Source organism: Antechinus flavipes, chromosome 6 (assembly GCF_016432865.1).
Source record: "Antechinus flavipes isolate AdamAnt ecotype Samford, QLD, Australia chromosome 6, AdamAnt_v2, whole genome shotgun sequence".
In the NCBI taxonomy this organism is placed as follows: Eukaryota; Metazoa; Chordata; class Mammalia; order Dasyuromorphia; family Dasyuridae; genus Antechinus; species Antechinus flavipes.
In genome coordinates, this window is record NC_067403.1 from 18,140,853 (window position 1) to 18,152,419 (window position 11,567).

Consider the following 11,567-nt stretch of genomic DNA (forward strand, 5'->3'; position numbering starts at 1 on the left):
ATCACAGCTTCTCTCACGGAGCTTCCTGCTGGGCCACGGGTTGGGGAGATGTCTTCAAGGGGTTAAGAAAAGGCGAGTCTCCAAGGGGATGGGAAAAGGTTTTTCACCATCTTAGGTTTTCTCTTGGTCCTCAGGTTTTTGCTGTAAAATTTAATTTCCTTTCCATAGTTGTACCAAATTAAACAATTCCAACTGCACTCTGTATTCTTATTTGGGATAAAGTCCAATAAACTAGTTCCTGACAATTCTGGGATTTTAAGCAGTGATTATAAGGGAAATGCTGGAATCCTAGCAAGAATCAGGAACAATTTCAGCTACTACTTGAAAAAGTGCTTGTAAGGTCTAGTGAGACTGGAGTTGCTGAGTTTAGTGAATCTGAACTTCAGTGGCTATAAACAGTGGATCATGACTTTGCTCTTGCCCACAGAACCACAATCAATGGAGTCGGGCTTGATACTCCAGCAACTAGAACTAAAGATCATTGGACCTAACGAATGTCACTGTCTCTTTAACTACAAGGGTCCCCTCATTAGGACCCAGAGTGTTACCTACTATGCTGTGCACTGGCTACAAGGAAGGGAAAAGAGATACCTGCCAGGTAAAATGGGCACCTATCCACTGCTTCATCCAGCTGCCATTATCCTATTAATAGTAGTTACTAAAACCTTTACTTCCCCAACTCAAAGGACTGGTACTGCATCTATTGTGTCACCTAGTGGCCTCCAAATCTGATTTTCCAAATATACTGAAAATTTGGATTTTCAAATACGAAAAATATATTCCTCTTGCATCCTTTCCCCTCCCCAAATTATTTAAGCACAATCTGCTCCTTCCCTACTGGGAATTTCAAGTGTTAATCACATAAAGGCTGCCCCTTATACCTTTCCACTTTTGATGTTCCCACCTCCCGCATAGTTCATCCAGGCCAGTGGTATAGACTCTTTGAGCACTTAGGTATTATCTAATTTCCACAGGGGAACTCGAGAGGTCCACTTGTCTGTGAGGAACAAGGCCAGGGGTTCCTGGCTGGAATCACTAGTTTTGGGCAAGGCTATGGGAGGAGGAACCAGCCAGGGGTCTTCACCAACGTGGCAGTCTTTAAAGACTTTAAAGAGTGGAAGATACAGTTTTCCCTGAGCAACCTCATGCTTACCCCATCTGTATCACTACTTTTTGTCTAGTAGTGGGGCCAGGGAGGTGAGTCTACAATTCCCCTCTGTGTATCGGGCTGAAAAAGCTGGGAAGCACGGCAACTCCTACGGCTTTCCACTTTGTTCTCTTCCCAGAACCATCCATGGCTTCCAAGTCCCTGATGGAAGCCAAAATGACCTAGCTGGTGGTATTATTGCCTCCATGATCAGGAGCAGGAGGTGGTACCCAACTCCTTGGAGAATCCTAAAATCCTTTGTGCTGAGTACCATGAAGAGGAGAAAACCAGCTGTTGGGTGATGGAAGGTTTTGATAACTTGCTTAGGGGAGCAGAGGGGCCCCGCGAGGGCATCTGGGGCCCTGTCCATATTTCTAATAAGCCTCCTCATTTCTCAGATGGGAAGCTACTGTGTGAGGAATTGGGGTCCTGGTTTCTGGCAGGCATCTCAAAGCCTCCAGAAGATTGTCTTCGGCCTCGTCTTCTCCCTCTACAACTTCGAAGCACCTGGATCACGCATGTAGCCCTTACATCCTACATGGAGGATCAGCTCAACTGGGAGTGGATGACGCCAATGAAATTTGTACCGATCTGTCCCCCCCAAACCGAGTTTGGAGGTGAGGAGAATTAGTATCAAGCCCAGCTCTGTGGGCAGGGAGGCAACATAGGTTTGGGTAAGGTAGAGATCCAGGAACACTGGGTTGAGGGGTGGTTAAGGGAGGCATTTGATCAGGATTTCAAATGTTCAGTGGTGAGGTTCGGGGTTGTTGGGGGGTGAGGGAAAGGAAGCAGGGGCCATAGCAATGAATCCTTAAACTGTGACTAATGCCTGCCTGAGCATCTTCCTTTTCAAGCTTGTGATATCGAGTCATACAAACATAGGAACCCATGGCCTTGGGTGGCAGAGGTGCATGGCGCCAGGGACGAAGTTTGCATGGCCAATCTGGTGACCCCTGGTTGGGTCCTAACAGACACTCACTGTGTGGCCAGGTAGGTTTCTTTGAGGGGTGGGGGTGGGGAAATTATAGACTAGCCCCTTTCTCTGTATAATTTTAAACAAATAAAATTGTCTTTTTCCTCCACAGGCAGGGCTCCATAGCATCCCATCTTCAGGTTAAACTGGGTAGAGCACACTCCGGTACCCTGGGCCAGGTGTCGAGGCCAATCGGCACCATTCAGTACACCGTGGGATCACCTCTAGTCCTACTGCAGCTAGAGACCAGGGTAGAAATGTCAGCTTCTGCTCTGCCAGTCTGCCTCCACTCTGGGCCAATCTTAAAAGCAATAAGCTGTTGGGTGCTAGGCTGGAAAGACTCTGTAAACCAAGGTGAGTAAAGGCATCAAGGTCCTAAAATAGGAATTTTTTTTGGGGGGGGTCTAGGTCCTCTAAATATACCAGTGGATTGTAGGGGAGGATGGGGCTGATGACTCCGTGCAAGACATTGTTCTTTTATCTCTGGTGGGTCTCCATTCTATTCCCAAGTCCCCATGGTGTACATGTCTCCATCTTGACCCCCCCAAAAAAATGCCCCTGCCTCAACAAGCACATCCTGCCTCTGGGAACCATCTGTGTAGCATATGAAAAGAAAACAATAGACAGATTTGAGGTATGAATAGTCTGGAATGGTCAAGAGATAGAAGAGGTCTGGCGTCAAAGACCAGAAGGGCAATGGGGAGAGAAGCTGGGATTGGGCTCAATTGTCAATAAAATACAAAGTACTGTCCTCCAATCTCCAGAGGTCCTGGAAGCTGAGCTTTTCTTATTCTTTCATGCAGCCTGACTCATCCTTATCTCTCGTGTGCCAACAAACATTTGACTCTTTTATCCTGATGGGTATTTCAATAAGGGGAAACCCAGAACTGTTTGCCCCAGTGGGGGTCCATCAGTCTTGGATCTCTCGGACTGTGGGGGATGCACCCTTTGTGCAATTCAGCCCGTGACTCCAGACCTTGCACAGACCCCGAACAGAGTCTGAACTGCTCTTCTACTGCAACGGGGGGAGAAGATGAAGAAATGGCTGCTTCTGGAATGCACCCAAATCAGTTCCATGCTGTTGGGAACCTCGAAAGCTTCAAGAAAGGTGACAATGGTGATGACAAACTGGTGTCTATTCCAACTGCTGATAATTTGAACCAAAGGATCCTGGGGTGGAATGAATATGTTCTCCAGCTCAACTTTTGTGATTAGCAATATTCATTTTATAAGCCCAACAACAGCTTATCTCCCTTAAAGCCATGTTTTTAAAACTCTAGTTATTTTAATGTTATCTTTAAAAATTAGATTAAAGTGAATTATAGTGAATTTTCCTCCTTTCAGTATTCTGATTGTTTCTATCATGATAAAAAGGTTTCGGGTATGGGCTCAGCAATGGGCTATATTTGTTTTCTAAAGACAGTTCTGGCTATATGTGGAGACTTATGAGAAGACTGTCCTTATAGTGATGAGTTTTTAATTTTGACAACCCTTGAAGAAAAGTAAAATAGAAAATTAACTTCAATTCTATCACCCCAGTGGGGGCCCAACAGCCTTGGATGTCTCCAACTGTGAGGGATGCACCCTTTGTGCAATTCAGCCAGTGACTAGTTTTTGCTTCTACGGTGACATTAGCAGAAAAAAAAGTCACAGGGTGCTCATTCTTTCACAGTTTTTAGGCATTCCATAAACATTAGCTTGTATTAACTTGTGTTCATTTAAATGTGAGGTTCTTAATCCATTTTTCTGTCTTATCACCTCTTTGCTTGTTGATACCTCTGGGCTCCTCAGAAAAACGTTTCTAAATTCAAAAAGCAGAACACATAGGATTGCAGAGGAAGAGAATTGTTTTGAAATACAGGTTATTGAAAAGTTTTTTTAAGAAGTCTATGAGGACAGGTTAACAACATCTCTACTAGGGGACCACAGAATGGGTAAATTACAGAGGAGCAATATTATATTAATTATGACATTCTTGCTTTAAAAATTATAACCAGAAGCAAAAAAAAAAGTTGTAGTTAAATGAAGGAATGTCTTACAAGTTCTCCTTGGAGAATAAAATAAAGAGGTTGGTGAAGTTGGATTTATTGTGTGCTCAAAAGGAACAGAAATGTAATTTTATTGCATATAGCATATTGTAAGTTAATTGTGAATTGTTCTTTAAAAATTATGAAATGGTCACTAAAAAGATGCTGGTGATATTGTACATTAAGCTCTATTACAGAGAACGAGAACAAAGAGATTTTATTTAAAAAAATACATATAACTCTTCCAAATCAACATAAATCTTAATTTTTATGATTTTGATGTGGCAGGAAGGCAGCAAACAATATTTTAGAAAAAAAGGATTATATAGAAAGGGCATATTTATAGACAGCTATGAAGCTTTTCTCAAGAAATGAGTTAGACATACTAAACATGATAAGCATCAACTATCAGAAAAAAGGTCATATTTTAATAGATGGGAAATGAAATTTTGTTATTAGCTAGCTGTCTCCATATAGTAACATTGCTGACTTCTTAGAACACAGATCAAAATCAGTCACAAATTATATGAGAGAAAAATGTAAAGACAAAAATGAATGTACAAATGAAACTGCTAGAAAAAAAACGTGGACAAGAATAAAAGTGGAGATATCAGCAGGCTCATCTGCATTACTTATTGAAAATTCAACTTCCAAGTCTTTTGCCAAAACACATTGATCAAAGGAACCTAGAAACCATGATGACCACTAAACATCTGATATTTTGCCAAATAAAGAACAATAATAGTCAATGAAAACACTGCTTTAGTACATACACTCATTTTAATATCTTATTGACCATGTCATTAGGAAATTCTGAGCTATATCTTTTCATAAAATTAAACAAAAAGTGTGGAAAAATAACAAAGCTCCAGAGATCTTTTTGGAGACCCAAATGAGTTAAATCATGATGAGATCTTTTAAAACTTAATAATGGAAAAATGAAATACACAGATTAAAAACAAACATTAAATATAATAAACTCTTGTTTTCATTAATGACAGTAGAGTTCACATAATTCCTTGTGTATTTTATGAGGAAGTAGAAATGACACTTAAGAAAACAAAGATGGACAAAACAGATAAGTGTAAATATTTACAGAAAAAGTAATGCTGTTTTGAGGAAATTTATTAGTTACTCTGTTCTGCTGTTATGAATAATGTCCAGTATGCAGTCCAAATCATGAAGGACTTCTCTCTAGTTCTTAATGTTCTCCTAACTGCAGTAACACTGATTACATCAAACCTGAAACATCATAGTCTTCTAAATGCAGAGGAATATTGGAGATAGCACTGACTAGTTCATGAGAGCTGGTGGTTATATGATCAGCATAAGCATTTACAAAGGGGAATTGGCAAATGTTACAAACCAAATCTGGATATATGGTTTTGTTGATTGTCTAGATTTAAGGGAAACTAAATGCTGACTAAAACCAAAAAGTGTGTCATCTACACATTTTTTTTTCAGAGAGCTAATCATTAAACATTTACTAATACACGTGTTTAAAAGAAATTCTATAACCATCCAGAAGAATTTACCTATCTAGACATTTAATGAGTGGCTAACTTATCTGAGCAGAACTAAGATGGCAGAGAAGAAGAAGTTTTTTAGGCAAATATCTTTAACTTCTCAAATAAAATTCTAGAGAGGCAGAGCCAACAAAAGGTTGGAGTGAGACATTCTTCCAGCTCAAGACAACTTAGGAGGTCAAAGGAAGGGATCTGTGACATGAAGGTGAAGGTTAGTCTGGAACCCATATGGATGGGAATCTACCTGTGGCAGCAGGAGGGCATGGTGACCATAGCAGCAGTGACTTTGGGGGCTCTCAAACCAGAGCTGGTAAGGGTAACTGGTAACTGGCAACTAGTCAGGAAGAACTGCAGAGACACTTGTGCAGGGACACTGTACTGGAGCAGATATAATGTGATAAACCCATTTCTGAGCCACAGTTCAAGGGCAAAGAGAACTTTGGGCCAAGAGGGAGAAAGGTCCCTGAGCCATAGTATCACTTGTGTTCCCAAAGGAATTGGTTTCCCCAGGAGCAGTATGATTTCAGATCCCCATGAAGCTGGAATCCTGAGAAGCAATATCACTTCAATCCCAAGGGAGAAAAGGCCCTAGGGGGCAAGATTGATGGCAAACCCAAAAGACAATAAGGCAAGGACCAGAGTGCAGAGCGGGAGTGCTGTGACTTTGGAAACACTGGAAATTTTTGAACTGCTAGATTTTTGAATTTTTGAATTTTTGAACTGTTCATCATAAGAGAGAAATTGTAAGGATCTCAGTGAGGTTACATTGCTCACATTGCTGTCTGGGAAGACACTACATGTAATTTCCAAGAACTTTTCAGTGTTAGAGTAACTAGAAAGATTTTACATAGAAGGCCCAGAAGTGAATCAATTATGTTCAATGATGTAAAGAAAATTCAGACAGTACTGAGGGATGATTTGAGAGAAAGGAGAATGGAGAAGAAGAATTGGAGAAATTATTTCATATAAAAAGAGATATGCAAGGAAGAACATTTACAAAGAAGGAAATAGTCCTTACTGGATGGGGGAAGTTGGCAATACTTAAAATTCATTCTTATCTAAATTGGTTTAAAGAAGGAAGAATAGGGAATCAAAAAGGCAGATAAGTAAAAGGACTGAGCTGAGCTTTCCCAGTGTTGCCTTCTGAACAACTTTAAAACAATGCTTCAAATCAAATTCTGGATTATCAGCTCAATAAAAGGCCAGGGTGAGTCATTTTTTTCCAGCCCAAGAGAATCTAAAAGATTGAAAAGAGATCTGTGATGAGGGGACTGACCCAGAGTCCACGTCAATGCAACTTCAGGGGTGGACAAAGTCATAGCAAGAGAAACAGAGACAGTTTCTAGAATTCATAGAGCTGAGCACCTTTGATCTCTTCAGTATCAGTGGTTAGAGTATAAATTTGTATTATTATAACACTGAATAGTTTGCCCTGGATTCAAAAGATATTATTGCATCCATTTTGAGATCATACCTCAGTACTTCTTTTTACCTTTTTATTAACTATGATGGATATTCGATTTCTTCTAAGGGATACTTACACATACATACACATACACACTTATTTATTTATTCATTTATGTTTGGGAAATTTTCTGCTTCCAAGTTGCTGTGATGTAGAGAAAAATACAGTCAATCCTTTTCTTCTCTACACTCCAGTTCTTATTCATGAAAGGTCCCTGATCCCTTAGGATTGCAACGATCGCTCCTCTTCAGCATCCCCATTTCCTGTGACCAAAAGCAATGCCGTTCTTCAAAGTCCCCTCTGATCCCTTAAGGCTGGAAGCAATACTGTCCCTCAGGGCTTCCACGCTCTTTGGACCAAAAGTCTCCTCCCTGTCCATGAACTATGACTCAGATGTGAGAAGAGACAGTGGAATTGCCAATTAGTTTTTGTCCTGTGTTCAGTGTTAGCAAAGAAGTCACTGAGCACATTGGTTAGATTTCCTGTGAGAAGACTGATAGAATAAAATGGAAAAGAATTATACGGGATGAGAAATAAGGGACAGATTGTGAGCTACAAGGGAAGAGAGATGACCTATGTCACTCAAATGATAAATTAATTAAAATAATAAAGTCAGGACTATAAAGTTGACTATAGACAACGATGCACCATATGTAAACATGGTCACAGAGTCTTTTTACCCCGTTCAAAACTTGTTTCATATATATAAGTGTGTGTGTGTGTGTGTGTGTGTGTGTGTGTGTGTGTGTGTAGATAGAGATATATAGATCATAGGGAAGTAAATATCCAGACATGCTTTTGCTGATACACTGTTGCTCTGTAAATGGAAAATATGATATCTACTAAAATATACAGTAGCTGGAGTAAAAAGGGTGGTTTGGTGAACTCATCAATAGGAGAACTAAATTTGTTTTATAGAGCTAGTCTGTGCTCCCATTATATTTTTTAATGGAGTAAGGCTAAAAGTAAGATGCATCTTCAGACTAGAGTTAAAATGTGGAATTTGACCAAAAGAGAAAAGATGGGGGTTCTCCCTTCTGGGGTCAAGACCCTTGAAGGAGAGGGACATACTGTCTCCTGGAAAGAAATTGGAGTAGATCCTGTTCAGTCCAATTTTTAAGGCTCTTTGACTCTTACTTGCTTTAATCATTTCACTAACTTGGTTTTAACAGAGAAGGCAAAACCCTTGCATAGCTCTTGAAGATCTTGTTGTACAGGATGATTAAGTTTTCAACTTTTTCATTTCTTTTATTCCCCCCTTTTTAAAAAAAAGTCAAATGGGAAATAGTTGTATGTGATTTGAAGTAGGTGGAATTTTATGCATCACAAAAGAAAATCATCCAGCAACAACAGTGACAACAAACCTTGGCCCGAAGATGTAATTGAGAACATGAAACTCCTTCCCTTATTTGCAAAGGTGAGCAATTATGGGATGGGACAGTGCAGATAATTTGGGACTGGGCTGATCTGATAAATCATTTTTGTTATTGGCATTAGTAAGATTTATTAAAATATTTTATTCCTACTTTATATTCTTTTCATAATTGCCATGAAAAATGATGGAAGCAAATATTGGTGATATGTGATATAAAATTATATATATATGTATATATATGCATGCATGTATACATATAACACATACATGTGTGTATGTATCTTTATCAAACATCACTTGGGAAGAATCAAGAAAAAAAGACTTCTCCATTGAAGAAGAGATACATTATGTCAATGCTATCATATACTGTCTAACATCATTAGTCATTCAGGTTTGTTTTTGTTTTTTGAGTACCACTTTTCTCTCTATTTAAAAAAAATGTTTCTTTACATGGAACATTTCAATAAGGAGTAGAAAAGAAAAGATAAATTCACAAATAAATGTGATACTAATGCATTGTTGGTGGAGTTGTGAAATGATCTAGCCGTTCTGGAGAGCAATTTGTAACTATGCCCAAAGGGCTATAAAATAGTACATACCCTTTGACCCAGCAGTGTCACTACTGGGGGGAGGCCATTCTACTTAATTTTTTTCCCCACCTCTAAACTGGAGGGTATTTATCCCACTAACTCTTAGTTAACAGCTAAGCACCTGGACATTTGGCTTCAATTTAATGATAAAAAGAGATGTCTAGTCTCTGGATTTGAATTTACAGTTCAATGACTACACTTCTATATCCCAAGGAAAAGGAAAGGGCAAATGTGTAAATATGTTTGTAGCGGTTCTTTTTATGGTAGCAAAAAATTGGAAAAAGAGTAAATGTCCATCAATTGGAGAAGGTCTGAATAAGTTGTAGTATGTGAAGGTGATGGTATATTATTGTACTGTAAAAATGATGCACAGTTTGATTTTAGAAAGGCCTGGAAAAATTTAGATGAACTGGTGCTGAACAAAACAAGCAAAATTACATTGTACACAGTAGCAGCAAGAATGTGTGAGGTTCAACCGTGAAAGACTTGGTTCTTCTCAGTGGTTCAGTGATCCAAAGCAATCCCAACAGATTTTGGATGGAAATACCATCTGCATCTAGAAAATGAACTATGGAGATTGAATGCAAATCAACACAGGCTATGTTCCCTTCTTTTTTTTTTTCTTCCCCCCCGCTTCCATGATTTTTCCCTTCTGTTCTGTTTTTCTCTTGTAACATGATTCATAAAGCAATGTGTATGAAAATAAGTAAGTTGAATTAAATTAAAAAAGTAAAACAAGTGACTGTGATAGTCCATAGGAAGCAACAATGCACATTTCAAAACCAAAAAAAAAAAAGTCTTATTGTTTTATCATTTATTTTCTTGCATATTAGAGTAGTATGGACTTGTGAACAATGTTGCTTTGAATCAGGAAAAAATAGGTTTGAATCCTCCCTCTATCATTATTACCATGAGTGACTGGGCTTACCCTCTTTAAACCTGTTTTTATCTGTAAAATGTTTGTGGCCCTGGAATTTTCAAGTTATTTTTCATCATGCCCAAGAATGGAGTTCTATCTCTTTATTGCTTTCATGAATATATTTTCCCTTTTTGTAATAAAGACCAATAAAATCTGAATAAAACATTTCATGCATTCTCCTAAGTGTCCAATTACTTGGGTATTTAAGTCAGTCATTTAGATAGAATTGACTAATCTAATCATCCTTCATTTTGATGGCCTTCATATTGTTCAAGGTAGAATAAAATCTGCCAGTTACCAATAGAAAAGATTTTGCAAATAATAAAAAAAAACATTCTTTTGTCTTTCTCTAGAGTTTTTTTTTTTGGTTGTTGTTTCTAAACCTTCATAGATATTTCCTTTTAAAGGGGACAACATTGGGTACATTGGATGCAGATACTAGTATCACAAATGATTTAGTGATCTACTTCACAGTCTTGTCCATTTCTAGACTCAGTGACTAAGAAAATGTAAAGTTTATGAGTATGTAATAATAAGGTGTCAGGATGTATAATTCTAAATCAATTTTGGGGGGATCACAAGCCATCAGGTACAGTATAGTGTGATTCCTACTTGCAATGAGTTAGGAGTTGGGAGATATTCTTCAAATGGACCACATTTTAAAACTCTGATCAATGTATATGTTGGGAGTAATAGTGCAATCATGGAGATTATTCTTGAATAGTAATAATAATAATTAAATAATGATTATGAATTTCCCGGTACTGGGAGTAAGTTGACTGACTGTGTCTCCCTACTACTCAAAGGGAGCCAGAGAATGAAGGAGATTGTTTGGGAGCTGAAAGAGATGGGATTCCTATTTATAGTTAAAGAGAAGAGAAGGGGAAGTAGGGGGCACAGGGAAGGAAGAGAGATGTTTATTTTATCAGAAGTTCTGTTCTTTTCCTTTCTTCTAGGCTACATGCAACAGATAAAGTAACAGATAAAATGGAAAGCTTAGTGGGAGAAAGTTTCTTTGTGTCCCTCTCTGTGTGTGGGAAAGGGGACAATATCGGGTATGCGTAACAGGGACTACTATAACATATACTGCTTCATAGTCATGTCTGCTCTTGGATTGAGCAACTAAGAAAACAGAGTTTCAGAGTATGCAGTGATAAGACTTCAGGATTTTCAATACTAAATCATTTGGGGGGAAGTGCCATCTAGATGGTCCAGTGCCTAAAACATCATGGCTGGATTCAGAAGACCTCATTTCAAATTTGACCTTAAACACTTAACTGGGAACCAACAAAAGTCACTTACTTTCTGCTTGTTCAGGTTTATTCATCAGTAAAGTTAGAATAATAAATTAGCCTAGGATTGTGGTAAGGATCAAATGAGATAATCGTAGTAAAGCAGTTTGCACAATGTCTTACATGTAGGAAGTACTATATAAATGGTAATTATCATTATTATTAAATTGATTTTAAACATGTTAATAACAGACTATCCTGACAGGGAAGAAAGATTTATGAAACTGAAAAACAATATGTAATCTGGAAATTT

At 38.4% G+C, this 11,567-nt stretch overlaps 1 protein-coding gene across 1 annotated transcript; it reads left to right on the plus strand.

Annotated features, from left to right (window-relative positions):
• The first annotated feature begins 1,548 nt into the window (after positions 1-1,548).
• LOC127540819 (polyserase-2-like) lies at positions 1,549-3,433 on the plus strand. The gene is made up of 3 exons (XM_051965688.1): positions 1,549-2,137; positions 2,233-2,474; positions 2,924-3,433. Exons 1-3 carry the CDS (start codon positions 2,082-2,084, stop codon positions 2,926-2,928), a joined length of 303 nt encoding a protein of 100 aa, XP_051821648.1. The 5' UTR covers positions 1,549-2,081; the 3' UTR covers positions 2,929-3,433.
• The last annotated feature ends 8,134 nt before the right edge of the window (positions 3,434-11,567 follow it).

Bases quoted from the DNA above. Each gene is read 5' to 3' on its own strand.
- LOC127540819 (XM_051965688.1), top strand. From the start codon at position 2,082: ATGGCCAATCTGGTGACCCCTGGTTGGGTCCTAACAGACACTCACTGT. The intron at 2,138-2,232 runs GTAGGTTTCTTT...TTTCCTCCACAG, and splicing joins GACACTCACTGTGTGGCCAG to GCAGGGCTCCATAGCATCCC.